Source organism: Anopheles stephensi, chromosome 3, assembly GCF_013141755.1.
Source record: "Anopheles stephensi strain Indian chromosome 3, UCI_ANSTEP_V1.0, whole genome shotgun sequence".
Taxonomy (NCBI): domain Eukaryota; kingdom Metazoa; phylum Arthropoda; class Insecta; order Diptera; family Culicidae; genus Anopheles; species Anopheles stephensi.
This window is the reverse complement of record NC_050203.1, coordinates 33,626,566-33,649,279: the sequence shown is the minus strand read 5'-3', so window position 1 is coordinate 33,649,279 and position 22,714 is coordinate 33,626,566. Positions and strand designations below refer to the sequence as shown.

The 22,714-nt window shown below is 41.9% G+C and overlaps 2 protein-coding genes across 3 annotated transcripts in view; both read right to left on the bottom strand.

Moving 5' to 3' along the window:
* The window catches only part of LOC118509603, a 173,117-nt gene extending 170,464 nt beyond the window's left edge, over positions 1-2,653 (bottom strand). For both annotated transcript variants that reach the window (XM_036050398.1, XM_036050399.1), the window contains exon 1: positions 2,386-2,653. The gene's annotated coding sequence lies outside the window, so the exon portion shown is untranslated. The remainder of the gene's footprint in view (positions 1-2,385) is intronic.
* A 10,516-nt stretch (positions 2,654-13,169) lies between these two features.
* LOC118509602 (translation initiation factor eIF-2B subunit epsilon-like) lies at positions 13,170-16,675 on the bottom strand. The gene is made up of 2 exons (XM_036050397.1): positions 16,459-16,675; positions 13,170-16,396 (listed from the first exon to the last, which is right to left on the bottom strand). The coding sequence occupies exons 1-2, from the start codon at positions 16,579-16,581 to the stop codon at positions 14,498-14,500; spliced, it is 2,022 nt and encodes a 673-aa protein (XP_035906290.1). The 5' UTR covers positions 16,582-16,675; the 3' UTR covers positions 13,170-14,497.
* Between the last annotated feature and the right edge of the window lie 6,039 nt (positions 16,676-22,714).

Sequence of the window (22,714 nt, the reverse complement as noted above, 5' to 3'; positions counted from 1 at the left end):
GCGCAAAGGACAACCCGGCCGGCCATTCCTCATTTACTTTATGCAAACGGGTTGCAAAGTACTGCGGCCCAAAATCATTCCGCATCCGTCTCGGACCAATGCACACAGTTCTGCAGACAGTTTCGGAGCTTCGAAACTTTTTCTTTTTCGTACACTCTTCTACCGGTAGCAACTCATTCTCGGCACTCGGATTCTCAGACTTTTTGCACACTTCACTCCAGAGACTCATTAGTGTTTGTGTGTTGGAAATTATTATTGCACTGTACAGTTCTGCAGTTTCGCTTGGTCTGTGTGGAATGGGACTGCAGAGGGTTTAAAAACATTAAATATTATTTTTCCCATCTCATTTCTCGGGTTTACATTTCCTTTTTTTCCCCCCTCCGGCATTTTTTTTCCCACCCAACCACCAGCAAACCACACCAAGGAGAAAAACACAACGAACCATGCTTGCACAGCACACGCCTGTTTGCACATTTGCGAGTTAATTTCATTAAACATTCCACGAAAAATCACTACAAAGCACGGTCGCTCAATGCTTAGAATGGTGTTGCAAATGTGTACCCGGCCACTCAAGAGGTCTGTCCTTTTTTTCCTGCCCTGCCCAACCGTGGAAGCAAAGGCGAAAGGAAATCCCGAACCCCCGGCAACAATCATCAATCATAATCACAGGGGCGCATATGGCCCATTCTGCTGAAGTGCTGATGGAAAACTTTCCCCTTAAAGCGAACGAACGTTCCCCACTCACACGGGGCGAACGAACCTTCGTCAGGTTTCGAAACCACTTAATGACACTTTTGAAAAATTGTACCAGCAAGCAACCGAGCCGGATTGGGGGTAAACCTTTGTGTGTTTCGTTTCGTTTGCCCGGAAAGAGCGGGATCATATTTGCATAACCAGCTCCCGGTATCAGATGGAAAAGCATCTTCTTGCCAAAAGGATTGCCGAGGACTCGTACAATATCCGAAAAGTCATTCCTCGTGCCAGTTTGCTTAGTCCAGTCAAGCTATGAAAGCTATTTTCTTGCCAGATTTTTCCATAACTGCACACCAAAACCAACAACATAGCGAGCTTTTTCGACCGATTTTCCTACATCCGCGTGACGGACGCATCTGCAAAATTGTTCCACTTGTCCCATTTTCCGACCTTGCAAAAGCACATTTGAAGGGAGCGAGAGCGACTGACGGAGAAATGCGGAATGTTTGTATGAATTTTTAAAATGCAGTTCACAACCACCTCCCCTATCAGTCCTCCCGTTCTCCTCCCCCCTCCCCCCCCTTTTCCCGGGGTGGCCCGGTTTGTGTGGTAGAACGATTTCAAGGTCACCCGTCTCAACACACAACATTGGTCTCGTGTCGCATGTCGGCATTGGCACGGATCGGTTCTCACACTGCACACGCATACAGATGCAGCGGTGGTGTGTCGCTTGTGTGGAGATGTATGTGGGAAACATGCTGTTTCTACATAACATATGGGGCTACAGCCCCACATAAATAATATAGCCTCGGCAGGAAAGGACATTAGCAGGAAGCAGCTGGCTGCGATGTAAACTTGACGAAGGATTTTAATCACTTTTTTTTGGGTGAAATAAAAGCTCTTTTTCAAGACACTTATTTAAGCTATTTTAAGATCACAAACATTTGACGTAACTTGCGCGTAACTATCTCTCGTCGTCAGCTGTCAATCGCAGTTCTGTCGATGCTGGGTTTTGCATAAGAAGCTGTGGATGTGTTGGTGTGTTTTGGTGGTATGTTTTGCTTCTATTGCGTCACTTCTCTCTTTTCGCACGGTACATGCACGCGCACACACACACACACACACATAAAAGGTACGCACACGCATTCACTTTTGCATCCTCACACAGAACGCACAACGCTCACACAGGGTGATTCATATTTTTGTGGCGATAGGAGCCTCCGCTAGAATGGATAACCACAACACTAGCCTTGTTTGTGCTTTTCTTCTCACTCTTCATTGCAGTAACGTACACACACACACACACACAAGTAGATTAAATATGCCCACACACACAATGATGCTCGGGATGAGGGTTGCTCTTGAGATGCTTGAGCTGAAGAAGGGATATTGCTGGTGAAGGAGTCGCATAATACGCCCCTTTCTCCAGCATCCAACGATGGGTCCTGTTCGAAGTGTTAGAGGAAGCATAAAACTTTTTTTCCCCCAAATCGATCCAGAACATCGATAAAATTATGCCTGGAAGATAAGCTCCTTTCTCACGACTTGGTATTAGCCACCAGGCGCCTCCATTGGTGTCATTTACACTTCACTCTTCAGTAGCGCGGGAAATAGGCTTTACAATTTGCTCTATCATTCTTTATCGACCTATGTATGCCGCAATGCTCGCAAACACTTATTTTAATCACTTACATTTTGCACACTTTCACAACTTTCACCCTAAACACTTTGTTCCCGACTTGTACCTTCGAGCAGGTGGTTTTCCCAGCAAACCACTCAACTTTTCGATCGCATTTGTTTCGAAAACACGTCTCAAGTGTCACCCTCCACAGAACACAGCCGGGTGGTGGTGGTGGTGCGAGGGAAGGAAGATATCTTCAACTGGCTGCTCTATTCGGCGGACCCACCAAAAAAGGCGTACCAAGCGCGTGACAAAGTGTAAATCTACGAACCGCACCAAATCTACATCTCGACTGACGACCGACAGCCGCAACCGGAGTAAAGGGCCGTTGCGTGTGCGAGACTTGAGAGAGAGGAAGAGAGAGCGTAAATGCATCGTGCCTTCGCTTCGTTGCTGAGTATCCTTTCGGGTGCCGAGAGAGTGAGTGCACATCACGTGAGGCGCGAACCTCAGCTGACAGCAGCTTGGTGCTAGCCTGACAGGCGGACACCAGTAATGCAAAAGGAAAACAAACATGGCAGCGACTCTCGCTCTCTATCTGCTCATTGCTCTCTCATAAGGCGAGTGCTCTCTGTACGTGGTCACGTGTGCATTCGTTACACGCTGGAACACACGCGTGGGTGTCAACAAACGGGTCCTATCAAGATAGAGAAAGAGAGCGAGGGAGAGACTGTAACGTGCCGGGAGAATACGTGAGCGTACCGTGTCCTGCGCGAGATGATAACGAATGGGACCAGAGCACGACTCAGCTGTGCGTTTTATGGGGCAGCATAAAATGGTAGCAACAAACAAACAATGCGATGCTGGAGCGTTCGCAAGATGAGCGAGTGCGAGAGCATAACAAATTGGCGCTTTTCACACTCGCGCTGCCGAAGAGTTTGCGCGGTAACGGCATGGAAGTCTAAACAATCAGCTTACAGATGACGCTGGTGAGTGTGTGGTAGTGTACACTGTAAAGTGAGCCTTCCTATGAAGTTTGAAATTTTTTATAACGGTTGCATTAAGTTAAAGAGTCTATATCTTTTTTTGTTGCCAAATCTTGGAATTTAGTATTTTATTTAAATAATTTAATTCATATAATTTTGTTCGTACGCTTTAAAGCAACAATGAATGTTTTGGATTTGAAAGACATTTAATTTGTTAAAAATAAATTAAACAACTTCCTTGGCACTTCAACCTCGAGAGGTCTCGGCCTGCCATTTCTGGCTTTCTGTGAATTAATTTTACCCGTAGTAAAGTATCCAGTCTTACGAAGGAGGAGGTGGTCTGGATGGGATTTGAACCAAGGCCCTGCCGTGTGAAGACCGGCGCTGCTGTCGCCTCTGCCACCGTACCGCCCCCGACAAGATAAACATAATGTATATAAATCAAGTTCAATTTAAGAATTTGACCTTACCTGGCTACATTTATATCTACTACTTATAGCTTAATTATTTATGAAGCTATCATTTTTTGTTGTAGCAAATTGTACTTAATAACAGCAAAAAAAATTTCTTTTCGAAGCAAGGAGTTGTACCCTACTATAATTACGCTCAATAGTTGTGTAGAATTCTGTCTTTATGTTAATTTACGAAAGGTATCTCAAAAATTCCATAAATGGAGAATGTATGGTACCAAAAGGAAACCTTTCGACATTCTTTTAAAATTTTGTTTTAAATTCTTTTCGGAGGTTAGCTTATGGCGATTTGTGCGGTTTATATAACCTGTTGCAGTAAAAAATCACTGTACTTTAAAAAAATCTATCTTCAAATCGGAGGTTTCGGTTCGATTGTCCAATAAAAAACCTATCCTTTTTAACTACAATTTTTCAGGTAATATTTTTGTTGGTATATGCCACATTTTAATAAGTCAATTTATGACGTGTCTCTTTAATTTGGTGAAATATGTTGCCTGAAAAGTAGCGCCGCGTAGCACGTGAAAGTTATTTAGCGATTCGAGTAACTTTATGCTGATTGCATACTTGTAGGCGTATTCGTTCCGAAATGTGTTCAGCGTAGAATCAGCACAACTTAAACACACATTTAGTAGGAAAATGCATCAAAACTGTAGTGAATTTAAAGCCGGATTGAAAATCGGAATGATTTAATCAACGGTACTTAAATTTAAAGCCATATTCATAAAAAAAGAATTTTAAAGGGAATTGATAGAAGAATGTTTGCAACAATTGCAATAAAACAATGACCAACCAATTGAAATTTACACAGAATTGCAACACAAATATTTGATCAATTAGCTATGGTTTAATTAAAGTTCAATTCTGTTGATTTTTTTTTTTGCTATTGCCTGCTACTGCCCCTTCAATCAATCTGTTAGAATCTATTCAATTACATTAACCTTTGCACACAGGAATGCACTTTCATATTTCAATTCATTAGCAAAAAAATGAACACTTGTTGACCGGAAATGAGACCTTGGGGCTAATGGAGCTGTTCTAACAAAATAATGTATTTATCTGATCTGCATAATAACTTCATGCTTATTTATTAATTTAATTTAATTAATTTCTTTTGATGAAAATTTACTTACAGTTCTATTGAAACTAATCATAACGTTTTGATAATAACCTTCAGTTAAACCAAGTACAGAATAATCGAAACAACTCTTTAAAATACTCACCATTACCATCTTCACGCAATCGACACAAAGCTATCCCCACCTTTAAGAGAGCTAAGCCCCCGACGCTAATCTTCATCCCAACCAAACACAACAAAGCTCACACACAGAAATAGATAGTTCGCTTATCCGGTCTTCCCAGCTAGCCTGAACGTTTGCTGCCCACGCCGAAACGTGGATGAAAAATGATTTCCCGACCATGTACGTTTCCAGGTGATTTGGCAACCGTGCTGGCGCATCCCGGCACAGGTGAACGTCCTCCGAATCGCGCTACGTTCTCGCTTTCCATCCATTTTTCTTCGCCTCCACCAACACGATCGTATGTCAATGGCTCCGTGAAAATGAAAACACATTCATCTCCGAGTGCCGCCGTGACTTGATGACAGCTTTAGCCGCTTTTTGGTCGGTGGCCCTGTGGATTTTGGTGGAGGTGAACCGAGGTCTCGCGACGCAAAACCGAATACCAATAGAATTCCTCCAACGGCAGCAAAGCCATTGACATGGTAACGAAATGAAACGGAATCGGGATGAACATGACGAAGGTAATTGGTTGAAGGTGTTCCAACAGCGGAGCGACAGCCGAGCGGGGGCATGATGTGAGACATAACGGTGATGGGGAAGAAATCACACCCAGAGAGGGTTCGCCCTTCCTTTTTTCCCGCTTATCGTACGATCGGCATTGGAAAATAAACGACCCAACCCGGGGCACCCACACACTCGAACGCCGTTCATTCACAAGCGCCAGCCACCGAAGAGATTCATCACCTTCAGAGAATTTATTCCAATCTTCCTTTCGGATGCGGTGGAATGTTGGCGAAGCATCGCAAAGTCTGAAACAATGTGGTTCGTTCGCTTCTGCCCAACAATGTTACTGTTCTGACTGCAACCCGAGAGTGTTAACTTTCAGATTCGAGCTGGGACTATCCAGAAGTAGAAGTACCGACTGCGTGCGATAACCCACCCTCTAGACGACGGCCTGTCTGTTTTGGAACTTGGATATTACTTCCTTTTGCGGACGCCACGTTCTGTGCCCCGAAGAAAAAAGAATAAGAAAAAAACGGCATTCGAAAAAAATGAATCCCAACGGCCTTTCGTCCTTCGAGATGGGGCAAAACGTCCTTGAACTTTGAACGCTTCGTGATGCTTGCACGCGCACAGCTACCCGGTGAAAGGTGAGCGAAACTGGAACGAAGCATAACACGAGGGCATCGACAACCAGATTCCCCAGATCCTCCTGACGCATCCGTTCCCCGTCGCTCTCTAGTCCACGTTCCGTCCTTTGAGACGATGCAAGAAAGAGGATTCTGGAAAATCGTGTTATTTCGGGAGGGAAAAATCGGGAAGACATGGTGGAATGGTACGCGCCAATGGGTGTGGGAAAAGCTAATAAAAAGCAGTGAAGATTAACGAAACCTTTCCGACGTCGATCAGAGGACTGGTAAAGGTGGACGGCCGGCCGTTTTTTCTGCTTCTACGATGGGAACTCCATCGTAAGGTATAAGGGGGCAAGATTCGATATTTGTATAAAAAAAAAAAATTGCATTCGTAATGGTGCATCTTAAACCCTAAAAGTACGTATTATTCCTTCCTAAGATAGAATTCAAAATTACTGAATCAATCGACATACGCAAACGAAACGGCATTGATTTGTGATAATGTTTGTTCATTATCGCTAGGCTTATTTAGATTTAAAAGAGACAAAAATGCGAGAATGTTGCCTCTGGTTGTGCAAACAAATAATAAAAATAAACAAATTTCTTATCGAATGTTCAGCCCCAGGTTCAGGATAGGGCAAAGGACTAGAAGAAATGACGAGCGGCCGAAACGATACCGGTGCCGGTCTACACACGGCAGGACCGGGATTCAAATTCCATCCTGATCGCCTCCTCGTACACAGGGCTGACTACTTTGCTACTGGTTAAATCAAGTCACAGAAAGCCAGAAATGATAGGCCGAGACCTCTCGAGGTTGTAGTGCAAGGAAGAAGAAGAAGAAGATTTTATTACAAAAAAGCTATCCATCAGCCCCTTCGAGACAAGCCGCTGGATTCTGCAAGCATTACAAGGTAGAATCATACAGGCCGTATAATTCCAACCTATTAAATCTATTAAACCAACGTATTAAACCACTATCGAATTTAATCTAAATATTTGCTATCGTAATTTAAGTATTGAAATATTTGCTCCGAAATAAAAGAAGGAAGTTTCAGATTCGATAATATTGCTTTCCAATTTTAATAATTATTTCAACTCTAACGGAAAACGGTTTTCGATTTCTCTTCATCATAGAGACAAAAGCTGACTTACCAGTATGCAACCCCCCTGGCTGGCTTCAAGACATCAAGACTTTTTAGTAACCATCCTTTGATTTTAATATCTGCACAGGTTTTGTTTCACGATTTATGGTTTACTTAACTTGATTACAACCTGATTTTTTAATTTGACTAAAGATGGACAAAACTGGAATCGATACCCGTTGCTGCCTGATGAAAGACTAGCGTCACTATCGGCTCAGTTATTGAACCACACCTTTTTTGTTATTAAGGTTACCCAACAGTAACAGGGTTTGTTTTTTTTTTTACTTCACAATGACTGCCCATTTATAATTGGAAATGTTTTATCAAGTACTTATTTGTAATGCATGTAACAAACAGTGCCGTTTTTTTTCATGATTATCAAGTTTATCATTCATTAAGAAGAAATATCACTATTAATTTAAAATTACTACAATAAAAAATAAATAAATAAACACCCAACAACCATTCTGTTAAATGTATGAAAAATCAACAAGATCATAAGTAAGATCATACAAGATCATATCAATAAGTAAGATCATACAGGACTTACGAAACACAAGACGAATTGCTTCGTCAAACTGATATGGCCATGAAGCTAATATAAAATGAATAAATAAATAAAAAAAACCCCGTAATAATTAATCTTACTCAACTCTCCTTGCTTCACTGTCCTCTACGATCTACGTCGAGAGGCTCGACCGCTTACTTTTAGAGGAAAAAGAAAAGAACTTACCCCAACCAACGCCCGAGCAAAACAGGGACGAGCGAGAATAGCAATGAGCCGAAATAAATGTTGATCACGTTCGAGCCGTTCTGTGTCGCTGGTAGCAGGACGTCGTTAATGTCTTACCAGAAGGATGCTGGCTACATGTGTTGGTGCATACACACACACATAATTTAGGCATGAGGCAATGTGAGACAGGGATATTCTTTCCCTTGGCTCCCGAGCTACAAACACCCGGGGAAAAGCGGCACAAAGAATGTGAGTCAAGAAAAGCCATACATTAGTGTAGCAATAGTGTAGCACCGACCGCTTTTCCGCCCTTCATGTACGCGTGCGAGTGTGTGTGTTAATGTGGAAGGTGGTTCCGGTTTTCTTCTTATGTTTATTTATGTGTTTCATCTCTCCTGCCCCGCATCGGATGGCCGCTTTGTCCTACCCGATCGGTATTGATTGTCTTGAGGCAGTTTTCCATCTCGGGCTAATGCGATGCAGGAAGGAAACGGATACTCCTATCGTGCGAGTCACTCAGCTCTCATCTGCTTAAAGCACGCGCATGAAATGAAGCTAATGAGATGGAAAGGAAACTGGCGGTGCATGTAGGTTCTGGATTACAACGATTGCGTGTGTGTGTTTGTGGCCTTCTCGGAATTCAATCAATAGCTGTCCCGGACCTTGGATGAAACGACAACCATACGCCGTGATGGCACATCCGTTAAAGCGAGAAGCTGTTTTATTCTATTAAAGCTTCTCGAGCTTCTCGGTTCGTGATTGAGATTCGCTTTAAGTGATGAATGACTTCCCAGCAGTGTCGATCCGCTCTGCCGTCACTTAATTTACGAAGTGAAGAAAGATGATCGGCCTACGTTTTCTTCCTGGAAGATTGGTCTTTCAAGAGATACTTTAACGTGCTTTAATGCTAACCACCGGTACAGGTGGCATCCGCGCAATTATGTATCCCACAGTCAGTCGGTATGGTATGGGGGAAATTAATTTTATTCGCTTAGGTATGGGCATAACTTTTACACGGTTATGCCAGCCGAATTCCTAGAGGAAAACTCAAGGAATTTCTGCGTTTGCTACTCCCAACGGGGGGTTCTGCGATTGATTGATGAACATTTCGATTATTTACGATGAATCGGACAAATCGTACAAGAACGGGCCAAAGTAGACTTAGTATCGGAATCGCGGGTTTGCTTGTCTCTTTCTATTTCACTCTGTTTATGGTTTTTTATTGATATAAAATTTCCAAATAATCTGTGTATTGTTTAGTTATTTTTACGCAAAATGTTTTAGGTTTTTATACTGAGCAATGAAAAATCAATCAATTTATTTTTCACGTATAAGGAGTTTGATGTTATAAATAATGTACCTTAGTACATTGTTAGAGTGCAAATCGAAGTCTGGGATTCAAAAGCTATCCAGATTGATTGTGGACTCGGAGCCGGGACCCTTTCCGCTTAATTCATTTAAATAAAATTATACCTCAGTTAAAAAACACCCTGTAGTAAAAATGAAATTCTTCAAAGCATTACGGCCAGGTCGTTCTACAGTGTGTAACAGAATAATCAGGCCACTAATATAGGGATGATATATTGATGACGCCGAAGTGGTAACCACAAGCAGTGTAAGAGATTCTAAAACAAAGCGAAACGTTTTCAAACATCGGACATGTTTTCCATTACTTTTTTGTGTTGAAAAAACGACCTGGTCGTATTGCTTAGGACTAATTTACAAACAGTTTACCTGCCACGTTAGATGAAAGAAATTTCCTTCTCCGAACCGTGCAAGAGCACAATAGCCCAGGTGTGCACTATTACATATTTTTACTCTCATGGATAAATTGAAAACTTAATGTAAAAATAAGCCAGTATATTTTTCAGAATAGTTTAATGTTGTTTACAGCTTATTTGAAAAAAGCCAAAATTGATCCAGCTACAGAAACGTGCATCGTTGATACAATATCTATAATATGTGCTGGAGCAAAATGAATCTACTGAGAAAAGGGCCTTTTTGCGATATGAATGGTTTCAAATGCGTCAGGAATTTTCAAACTCCAAGGTAAAAAAATATAAAAAGTTGGACATACTGAGGAATATCAGGGAGGAATAAGAGTGCCATAGTTCTGGCAAAATTAAATTAATTGAGAAATAGCAGAGAGTATTAACATATTTTTTCAGAGCTTTCTTATGGTCTGCAGATGTACACCTCCTCTTTAACCGCAACATAAGAGCACGTAACCGTTTTATTATTTTTTATACTTTTCTATTTAATGAGTTTATAGTAAAAATCTTTAAAGCTCTGAAATCATAAGCCAAATGTAATTATGCCAGTTGATGGCGATTCTCAAGAAACTCTCCAGAAATTCTTAAGAAAAATAGTCATCTTATTGTTCTGTTACGCACTGTATAGTATATGAATAAACAAAACAAAAACTCACGAAAGATTTATTGCAATGATTATGAATCTAAATATATGGTCAGCCATCTTTCTCTGAAAAAAAAAATAAAGCATCTCATTACAGCAGCAAATATTACAACGACCACCAGCAACTTCATGTTATTAATCCAGAGACGGTAGTTTTAAAGTAACGTATTTTCAACTGAACATTGGAAATATTAAATTCGTTTAGCTACGACTTTTCTATTTTTTTTTTCAAGCATTCTAAAGAAAGCAAACTCCTTTCACATTACCCTTACAAGCAAACCATCTGACTGACGTCTTTCGCCATTCGTAAATGGCGTACCGTGCGAGTAACGTTCATCTGAATGAAGACTCATGAAAAAGGGTCTCGTGTGATCCTTGGAACGCCCGACCAAGGTGACCAGACGGCTGCGTCTTCCACCGACACCGTAGAGTGATTTATAGACGATTTTGAGCCAACCACGTTAAGGAGAAAAAGTAATTTATCATTTATCCAAAGGCACCCACACCCCTCCCTTTTTCCTTCTCCGTTTCTCGCCCAACACCCAACGAACCCATTTTTACTGTTGATCATGATGAAGCTGAAGCTAATGATGATATCGCAACAGTACCGGTTGGCTGTGGGGTGTTGTGGGCTGGCCGTTAAGCGACATTACGTACACTGGAGATTTTCCATTCAGCGATGTGTTCAACCGAGCTTCGGGGAAGGCGATGCCATTCAGGCACCAATTGCTAGCAGAAAGGGCATGTAGGGCAGCAGCGATGATTAAGTTATGTACAACCATCCGTCGAAATGGAGATGGGTGACGCAGATTTCTGCTTGCAATGAGTGGAGAAAATAAGTTTCACCTTCGGGGAGAACGAGAGAAACGTGTTTTGTGAACGAGACATATTTATAGCGCTCCATTTAACTAGATTTTCAACGAGCTGAGAGATCGAAACGTGGTGTGATTGGTTTCGAGAAGAAAGAAATTGTTTCTCTATGGGCATTAGATTAGGAATAACTTATTTATATTACAGAGACGAGTTTCTTATGACTCTATCTCTAAAGTAAATCTCTATCAACTATCTAACTAATTAACCTTGTTGGTTTAATAGCAGATTTTTTCTATTCTATTTTCAATCCATTCAGACTTTAGCCGCAAAAATGTATGAGAAACCGTATAAAATGCAACAAAAAACGTTGGAGCACCCTCTTACTACATTAAATCGCAACACGCCTACAGGCATGCAAACCGAATTACACTACTTTATTTAAGTCACTTTCTAAATGCTTGTTTACCATTTTTACATCGCCTTAGCTAGTAATGGCCTTATCTGGAAGAAGGAAAAGTTATTCATCAAAGAATAAATAATTAAATACTTTACGATAGTTATTTACCAAGGACAAGTAAACCACCTTATCACCACCTTATCGATCGATCATAATTCGTCACCCACGTCTCATAACGCGATAACTGTTTTGCGCATTCTCCTTTGCCTCTGTTCATCCTTCTTCCCAAACACGAAACTCAACAAACTCTCAACGGACGTAGCAAATGTCTCAAGGCATCATCTCGTCTCGGAAGCGAAACGAACCACATCACGTCACAATGCCACGGGCAGCGGTTGGCAACGCTGAAAGCAAGGATTACCGGACGGAGTTGATTCGCGACGGTACATCAACCCTGACGAGCTTCAACCCAGTTCGGAAGGCTAGACCCAGCTTACTCCTTTTTCCAATCCCCTTTCGTGTGATCAATGGTGCTGGGCCGGTTCGATTGCCGACTCGCTTCATTATGTTTCCATTCAGCAGAGTGTGGATCGCGATGAGCTACGGGCGCTGAAAAACCACCTAGTGCACAATGCAAAGGAGTTTCCTTGCGCCTGTTCATATTCCCTCCATTGTTGGCCGACGCTGTCTTTTGGTAGGACAACAGCTTCTTAGGAAAAGTGTCGTCGAACATCATTAACCCAAGCATGGAACGTAAACCACCCATCGGAAGGTGGCTATTAGTGATGGTTCAGTTTCCAGACGCTTGATAACTTTATCCCTTAATCCTTTATCATTGCTTGCGATGGGGGGTTGGGGGGCACCAGTGAAAGCGACTCCTGAAAGAAATTTTCCCCGAAATGTGTCGCTCTTTTGCTCGAGAAATTATCATCTGCACGAGCATGTTTCTGCTTCTGCAAAGTGAAAGATAATCACGAAACAAGTTGTTTTTTCTCTTCCATTTTCTTTTGGCTAGATCAGTACAGCAGGCGAATAAAGGGGCGCAGTAAATGCAGGCGAAAAAAAGGAAATCACTTTTGCAATTAAAACGAAATTATTCATAAAACCCGCCGACAGTCTGGAGCGAACGAGGGTTGAGCAACAAATCTGTAGCTTTTCTTCCGAATACTTTTATCTTGCGCACGGACTTTCCCCAAGGCGCAGTTGGGTGTGGGATGACGCTTAAAGTTAATAACGAAATGAAGAGCAAAAAAATGAAAAGTTTATCTTCCTTTGCTTTGTTCTAAGAAGGTTTGATAAATTTCTTCTCAGACATCGATGTCGTGTATATTGCTTATGGTATGAACGAAAAGAACAAACCGCAAACAAAAAAAAAGGCACAACATGAGCTAGGTAAAAATAGAAAACAATTTCAGAATCCACAACCCACCGATTGGAGAAGCATAACTTCAGGCGGAATATCATTTTGCAATTGTTTTTTAGAAAGAAAGGTTAAAGTTGAACTCACCAACATTAAATCGCTTGCTTGGAAGTGATAAAAAGTTTTTTTTTTTATTTCGGGGTGATTTTTGTCTTATTTTTAGCTACAAAACCATGGGATGATTTAATTATGAAAAGTTGAGTAATTTGTCAACAGATGGCGCTAGTATGAATCGCACTCATAAATTTGACACGTGTTGAACATCAAATGGAAAAACATTGGAGAGCGTAGCAATGAGAATGATGTTCGTCATGAATTTACTGATTTTTCTTTTGTTTAGTAGAACATGAGACGCTTCGTTTGCTCGTCGAAAGTTTTTCTAGCAATAGACTGACTGTTTTACTTATTATTGCCTCTCATATTGTTTCTCTAGCTCAGTAACGTGCTTACAGTTCGATGAGTTGACTTAGACTATTTATTTATGTAATTTATTCTTACGTTGTTGATACTGGTGCATGACCGTTTATTTCACACTAATCGAGTTCAATCTGCCTATCTAATTCAATCTAAATTCATGTTAACACGTTGCCTATCGTTAGGCACAGACACATATCATACATTCACAACGGTTAATCCTTAGTATGCTCTCATCACTTACGCCAACTTCTACATGTATGTTTATTTATAGCAAAATGGAATTAAGTTCTGAGAAACATAATATCTCCTGAGTATTTTTTTTTTTTTATTCACAAGGAACGGCCTGGCCGTATTGCTATCTCCTGGGTATTAAGAAAGGGAGAATAGGAAATGTGAGATGTAGGAGTAGAGAAATGAAATTTTAATTAGAAATGTCTGAGTTTTTTCAAAGTTGATCAAATGCTGCCAAGGCAGGGCCGGGGTTCAAATCCCATCCAGACCCGCCTCCCCGTACTTAAGGTTGACTACTTTTCTACGGGTAAAATTAAGTCACAGAAAGCCAGAAATGGTAGACCGAGACCTCTCGAGGTTGTAGTGCCAAAGAAGAAGAAGAAGAAGAAGATCAAATGCTCGATTAAGATGTCCGGTTTCCCGTCAAATAGAGGCACTGCATGTATTTGTTACTCAATTTGTATTAATTAGCATCATATTAGTTTAAGTAAAATTGCATGTGGGAGCTAAAAGTTAGTACAGTTTGAATTTGAATAAATGATGAAAATGAATTGATTGAATCGAAATAGTTGGTATACAGTCAGTGGCGGATCAACCTAGGACCAGAACGAGCGACCGCTCGGGGCCCTTGTCGGTTATGGAAGTCTTGTAACTGCCCTTCCGCTCGGGCCTCCAAAGATCTTGATCCGCCAATGTATACACTTTACTCCCGCAAATATTTTCGAAATAATTAACTTCCGGTTAGAAAATTCCCCCTTTCTTCCCCGAGACCAACAATAATCCGGATGTTAAGCCTCATCGTTCTCCTCTTCATCCTCCTCACTAGACTCTTGCAGCCACTGTACCAACTTTGACAGCGGCGCTTTTATCGCATTATCTCCTAACCCTTTGTGCCACTCAATAATAACCTCCTCATCGATCATGTCCTCCTCGTACAGATAGTGCACCAGTGGAACGATTCTTGTTCGCAGCGTCTCACTCGCCAGGCACATATCCTCGAAAGCCTTCAGACAATTCAACATAGCGTCTCGATCGCGTACGTAGTGTCGAAAGACTGTACCGAAGTAAGTGAGTAGTTGGCGTAACGTACCAACCGTGTTCTTACCGACTCCATCCTGCTGTAACATGATCTGTAGTATAGCCTTTACCACGCAATAGTTTACCCCATCCAGCGCCATATTGTAGGCGTACCGGGATGAATTTATTTCCAGTATCAGATACTCTTGATCGGTACGGTTGGAGAGACCATGCTCGAGCGTTTCTATTACCTCGGACAGGAAAATGTTTTCATCGTTGGGTGCTGGAGATACTGAGCAGCCGTCGCTTTCTTCATCAGATGTTTCGTACAAGGAGGCTGAGTAGCGTAAAGGAAGTGGAGCAATCACGATCGGTTGGCTCAATGCTGGCTGTCCCAGTCCATCGTTCTCTTCGTCTGAATTACTGTCATCTTCTTGAGCCACTGGTAGTATATAAGCCCGATCAGCTATCTTCTGTGCAGGAGCGCTCCAGTCACCCGCTGGTGGTTCATTCGCTTGTAGCAGAAGCGATCTAGGTACAACCATCTGGTCCGGTATCTGCACACCTTCGCCCAACACCGTACCCGGACTGATGATACACCCGTTACCCACCTTTACGTCCTGACCCAGCACACAGTGGCTTAGCTCTGCATCATCCTCTACAATAGCTCCATCCATCAGGAAACTATTCACAATCCGGCAGTTCCGCCCGATTCGACAACCACGACCAACAACCGATCGCTGAAGATACGCACCATCAGAGATTTCACTCTCCTCGCCCAACACCAGATCACCATCGAGCTGACACGATCTACTCAAACGAACGTTCCAATGACGGTAGATGTTGTTACGGAAGTGCTTGTACTGCAGCCGGAACTCACCAATCACCATATCGGGCACCATCGGATACAGCCACCGATTGATCACATCCAAGCTAACCAGATGATAGCTCTGCCAATTGTTAACCCTCATCGCGTACTCTTCCCTCCCTAGCTTCGCCACATAAATCCGACTGTTTAGAATGTCTTCATTAATCAACACCCCGCGTAAGAAATCATCACGCGACAGAAAGTCAAAGTTGTCCGCAAACAGTGGTAGCGCAGCAGGACTGCACACAGCAATCTGAGGATCAAGCAAACCGTGGCACACGGCCACATTGCGATTGGCGAGAAAAACGTCCAGTGGGACGTGGAGCTTGCGTTCCTTGTCCTGATGCGCTAGTCGTTGGTGATACAGGAGGCGGCTTGTCGTTGGTTCCATCGCTATCATCACCTCATTTCCGGTACGCATCCTTCGCAAACCATCCTTATAGACCACCGTCATAACAGCACCGCGATCGAACTTCGTTAGCCGCTTGTGCTCCTCGAGTAAGGCGGCAAGGTTCGCATTCGTCACGCTGTCCACTCCGAGCAGTAATACATTGCCACGGATCGTGTTCCGGGCGTCCAGGTCACGTAATGCCTCGCCGATGCTACGGCACGGGCCCGAACTAACGATCGACACCTTCATATTGATTGACCACGTGCAACGGGTGACCTGGCGCAGATGTATGTAGCGTTTCACCTGATCGGTATGGTAGCTGCAGTACACAAACACTTCCTCGACTCCATTGCGGTTGAGGGTTTCGAGAGCATAGTTAATCAGTGGCACATTCGCAATCGGAAGCAATGCCTAGAAGGGAGGGTGACAAGTAACTAACTTACACTGTCATTTTCGTTAATGAATTCTCTTACCAATGGTTTTGTGTTCGTAAACGGTTGAAGATTGTCATTGTGCGCGTCGGCGATTAGAATCGCTTGCAAAATTTCCTTCCTTTCGAACGTCTTCGTTATGCTCATTTTGAAATTATAGGGCATCTTATTTAAATATGTGATTTTAAACTCACTTATTTGATTTTAACAATTTGTACACTTGAGCAACGGGCACTGGACAGCACGAGCTACCGTTTCGCTTTCCAACATAAATGTCGGATTGCATCATGTTAATCGTCTATAAAGGCTGATGTACAGTAGTGATGGGAAAAATTAATCCCAATCGGGATTTGAATCTCACAATCCAAATCCAAATCCGAATCCGTTAAATTGTAACGGATTCGACTTGTGTTTATGTGAGTGGAAAGTAGCGACAATCCCTATCACATTTCTATTAATTGCTTTTCGAATCTTTATATGATCCATATCGAATCACAATCGAATCCTAATCGGATGGAATATCCCCAATGAAAAACAAAGCTATCAAATTCCATTTGAATTGAGCAATGACTCATTCTTAAATGGATCGAATCTTCATTAAATCCTAGTTGGAGCGAATCTCTATCGAATTATAATTGGAAGGAAATCCAAATCGATTCAAAATCCCAATCGAATCTCAATCGATTATCTGACGAATCCTAATAGAATCCCAATCGAACCCTGATCAAATCCGTATCAGATCGAATCCATCATTTACGATTCCAGACGATTCGAATCTTACTAAGGATTGGGTCTTTGAATCTATCGATTCCCGAATCTCCCAACACTACTGCACAGCTGTTAGACTTTGACGTTTCAGTACCTTGCCTTACAAATATACAAATACAAATATTTACACCAGTGGTGTCAAACTCTTCTTCACTCGCCGGTTGGATTGCAAGAAAAAAATAATATTCGGAAGCATCATGAAGAAATATGGATTCCGTCAATTATTTTTTACGAAAACTCCTCTTTGTGTTTTTTTTAATGTGAACAAAATAAACTAAAAAAGAGATTAATATATAGTTGAATCAATAAAAGACCTTACCCGAAATTAGTCAGATAACACAAAATAGTTAACAACTTTCGCAATTTGAGAGCTCTCATTGCTATCAAAAATTAAAGAGAGCTTAGTATTTTGTGAGGATCAAGGTGGTTGTCGAGAAGGCTGGCAGCGAAAAAGACACTGACAAATCTTGAAGACAAAGATTGTGTTTTTTTTTTCTAACTGCGTTAAACCTTAATCAGCTACCTAGTAATGCTACTAATGATCGTTAAGCTTGAGCTCAATTCGATCGTCTATCGGTGCCAACCATATAAAGGGTAAGCTCAAATCAAATATCCCTCTAGTTCACGGTAGTTGGTTATCTAAACATTCTTTATCTGATCATGTTGCGGCGATCAGGTGATGCGTGATATTGCCACCTTGATCACTGATCACCATCAATCACTGATCTTTGCAATCAGGAAGCGCATCGTTCGAGATAATCGTGCGTGCCAAGCCTCCAAAAGGCCTCCAAAAGCCTCCTCCTCCAACGATCCAGAAGATTCGAACATGAACAGGAATGAGCCGATCAAAGCACTCCGTTGCGGACACTTTTCAAAGACCAATACTTAGACGGCCGAGCGTCAGATTAACATCGTCCAAAAACGAATGCTACAAAGAAGTTTATTCAATCGATTTGAATCAATCTCTAGAAACTGCAACGCGCAAGGCTAAGACCACCGTGAAACAACCTTTACCACCCAGATATCTAACCTTTACCCTGCGATCAACCTATTTCTGCACAAACCATACCTTCACACCGTTGTAGAAAATTTGCAAACATTCAACCGTCAGCACGACCGATGGAGGACAGTCACCGAATCGGCACAGGCACTTAAAGTCACCAAACCATCGGCATAATTCGGCCAATGAATTAAGGTTGTAAGGTAAGGTTAGTCTGCAAGCTACCGCACGTGCCGAATCGTTACCAGCTCGGGCTCGCTCTGGTAGCTGCCGGTGGTAGGGGTACGGCAACACTGACAGCAAGGGCACACACCGTCTGCTGAACCAATCCAAACGAGCTTTTTACCCCACGGAAGCTTGCTCACCAGTCTCGGTCGATCGTCTAGCCGGCGTCTTCTTAGCGTAGCCCGGTCAAAGCGTTCCACCGTTAAAACCGGCCCCGAGGGTTCGGTTATGGTTGTGGTTCACGCTTCACAGCCCAAAGCCACTGGCTGGCTGGCTGCATTGACCCGCGGATTTAAAGGTTAATTAAGATCTACTTTTGGATGGCTAAGTCTCGTGATTGACAGTCTTTGCTGGCTGATAGTGTTTGCAAAAAGTTTTCCATTTGCGTATTACAGGCGCTTATTGGGGGGGACTTGGATTACCTAGAATTCATTCTTGTTTTCTGAGTTGTTAATAATAAAAAGGGAATATTAATCTATTTATAGAACCTCATTAAATTACACCACAGTCTATCTAATTTCGTAAGACTTTTTACCGCTCTGCGAATCCATCAAATAGTGAAGGGTGATTCGTACCGAGCAGGACTCGGTAAAGAATGTATCGCCGTTTGAAGCACGTTCCCACTCATTCTAAGAGGAATGATGCAACCCGACCAGGATGTTGCCATATGGACACTCCGTCCGTTAGATTGTGCCCAAAAGGCGTATTCTATGTCTACTGCTCTTAATGATATCCTTGACCTTAACACCGACGCAGCTTCGTTCAGGTGAAATACGCAATTGGCTGGATTTGATGTTCAAAACGTTCCCCAAATAATAACTGTCTAAAAGAATAAATATAATGAATAAAATAATTAAACAAATAGCAAATAAAACCGATATTATCCTCTACAAACTTGCATTAAATAAGATTTATAAAAATTCTAAACACACACAAATGTTTCAAAACTAATCAAACACCTTTCTTTTCTCCCATGGAAAGAAATTCTTTCATAAGAATTATCTAACCAGTCGTGGTATTTTCCATGCACGGCAAGCAACCCCTACCGGTACTGATCACTTACCGAACATGTGTTAACGCGTGTGTCTCAAGTTCGAACAGCGCCTAGGAAGCCTTCCGTCTTCGCGTCGAAAAGTTGGCCAGCCGGCCTGAGTTTCCGTTCCACCTGAGCAGCCCTGAAATCAGCCGGTCGTCTGGGGCCGAGCGGAATTGCAAGAAGCAAGCCCGTATGGCTTGATAACGACCTTAACCTTGAACCTGATGGGCAAAAATGGTAGCCACGGACCACGGACATGGTCACCGGTGGCGTAAGGTAAGTTTATACGTCCAAGTTTGAACGGGCGTGCAAGCCGGTTCCTTGTGAGTAGGGGTAATAGAGCAACGGAAAATTTAGTACATGCTTTGTGACATAAAGTGTTATGAAATACTTGAGAAAGCAGTCATCTTCAGTAAGGCTGTTAAAATAATATGATTATTGAGAATCGTAACTGAATAATTTGCATGCATTTCTTCGTGATTTACTGACTTGAAGAAATTATTATTATTATTAATATTATTATTATTATTATTGTTAAAATAGTAGAAGCATTGAAATAATCTGTGAAATATTATTGCAGACATCTGGACAAACCGTAACAAAAAATACAAAATCAAAATAAAAACCCACAAAGTATATGTAAAATAAAACATCATAGAGCAATACGGCGAACCCGTATGAAAAATACTAGATAGAAAGTATTTTTTTAATTGAAAATTCAGTTCTTTTCAATAGTTTAATACAAGATCTATAGTTCAGAAACCACAATCCTATTAAAACCTATTAAAACAACAACCGAATCCGAAACATTGATTATACACTCGACATTATATACGTCGACGACAAGATATAATAGTAAATTTATTTTAATCTAAACCAGAGTTTTATTTTAAATTTGAATGAAAGATAACATAAAATAAATCCATCCAATCATTAGTTTAATTAATTTGAAAATATAGTATCTAATAATAAAAGACAATAAAGAAAATAAAATCAAACTTCACCCGAGTCAAATCGAAGATATTCAAAATATTAAAGAAAATATAAAAACAAACCATAATGTATTAACGTTCGAAAACATCAAAGATCAAGAGGAAACAATTGTTTCAAATAACATGCCTAAAGGAATTACTAAGGAGTTGGAATATTTTTACTGACAGTATGAAATATAATATGTCATAATTACTTGAGTATTTAGGATGAATTAGTAATTAGTATATGTGTAGTTTCTTCCTGAGGATCGTCTTAAAATACGTCCTTATTGAATTCGTCAAAACAACTATCGGAAAATCTCTTTACTATAAAGCAAACAATAAAGAAATAGAAAAAATCATCGAAATTATGCATTCATTTAACTGCAAAAGGAACAATAAGGTGTCAAGCCGTCATACTGAAAAAATAAATGGATTAATGAATTTTAAAAGGATATTAGGCCACTTATAGCCTACATCTACTACCACATCTCTTAAACAAAACTGACCAATTATGATACTTGAAGACATATTAACATTCTCAGGATCATGTGCTATTAACTTAACAAAACAGAAATACACACCTGTTTACCATTATGTTAATCTTTTTATTAACTCACTGTCATCTCTAGCCCGGTGGTAGAAGCATCTACGGCGCCGATCTTCATAAGGCAGGACCGGGGTTCAAATTTTATCCGGACCGTTCCCCCGTTGTGAGGACTGACTATCCAACTACGTGCTATCATAAAGTCTAGAAAGTCAGAAATGGTAGGCATGACCTAAGAGGTCGTTATGCCAAGTAAGAAAGATAGAACTAACTATATCTATATTCTATATCGATATTCTTTTCAGTAGACAGAAAATCAACTTATTAAAACAAACTTGAGTAAATTTTAAGGAAAATTAACAATAAAAAATCCAATATTTGGGAAACCGACAAAAAAACGTGATAACTAGAAACAAAAATATTATTCAAGCTTAAAAAAAAAGGCAATCAGAACAAGGAAAATTCCAAACTAAAACGCACTCTGCAACAAAGCGCTGGAGGGCAGAACCAGAATTATTAAGTACAATTCATACTTTATGATGCATGGAAATTGAATTAATTGACGCTGCCAACACTACAGTACTGTAAAAGCCCAATAACACACAACTAACTTCATCAAAAACCCAATTGTCTATATGACTTTGAGCGTTCAGTTCTTTCTAGATCGCTAAGCTGATCGGGGAAACCGCGAAAAAAGGTAACCCCTTCAAAACTCAACCCGTAAACGTCTTACTTTCATTTTACTTCCTCCGAATCGGGTTTGACCACTCAGCAAAGGATCGGGGAAGGGTTTATTAGCTTCCTTCCAAACCTTTTTTGTTTTCGCACCCCGGGCACGCGTTTGACCCTGTTCTTGACCGAGGCCAAGATCAGATCCCTCCAGCCATGTGGATAGGAGGGCGAGAAGGAGGAGGAAGGAGAAACGGGGGAACACCGCCGAAAGAGGTAAACCTTTCCCATGTTTGGCAGCGACAACGTTTCAAGGTGGTCCCTCTCACTCGCTACTCACACCAGGGCAGGGCGGCTAGGTGCAGCAATTTCGCCTCGAAACAATCAATCAGTCGTCAATCGGTACAGGTGGCGCGGCTAACCCGTTTATAAACGCAAACACACACACACACATGCGCATACACACTCAGCATGGCCATGGCCAACGGGGGATTCGATACAAAATGGCAACCGTAGTAAAAGCTCGCCCCACACATTATAAACCCTCGGACAAAAAGCTCTCGGAGCGCTCGGCAGTAAAATGATGCTCTTTCTCCTTCCTTGCGGTTTGCCGACGATTAGGGAGGCCTTAGAGGCAAGACCTCCGAGATGACAGGGCTTCTGTCCGGTGCGACAACAATCAATATGCTGTTGGAGGAAACACACACACACACAGGCAAACACTCGTTACCCTCCAACCGTGTGTAGAGGCTTTATCAGTCACAGGTTGCTCCGTCTCGTTCACTCACCCTTGCTCACGGCGGTGGTGGAGATTGGCGTAGGTCATCGCAGTGTAGTGAGGCTCCGCGAGTCACGCAATGCCTTTGCCAACTGCTGCTGACCACCGGTTGTCGGGGCGGAAAGGCTGGACAGGAGGGCGCAGGAATGCGCAAAATTGTGCGCCACCATCGCAAAACACCTGATCGCTCGTCCGGACGGTGTAATGGCGGACGGGGCGGGCGAGGGTTAGAACGGCGAGGCAGTTCTGAGGTTATGGCGGACCCGCCGGACGATCTCGTTTGGACGGTTCGGTACGGACGGGC

Bases quoted from the DNA above. Each gene is read 5' to 3' on its own strand.
- LOC118509602 (XM_036050397.1), bottom strand. From the start codon at position 16,581: ATGCCCTATAATTTCAAAATGAGCATAACGAAGACGTTCGAAAGGAAG. The intron at 16,397-16,458 runs GTAAGAGAATTC...CCTCCCTTCTAG, and splicing joins TTACGAACACAAAACCATTG to GCATTGCTTCCGATTGCGAA.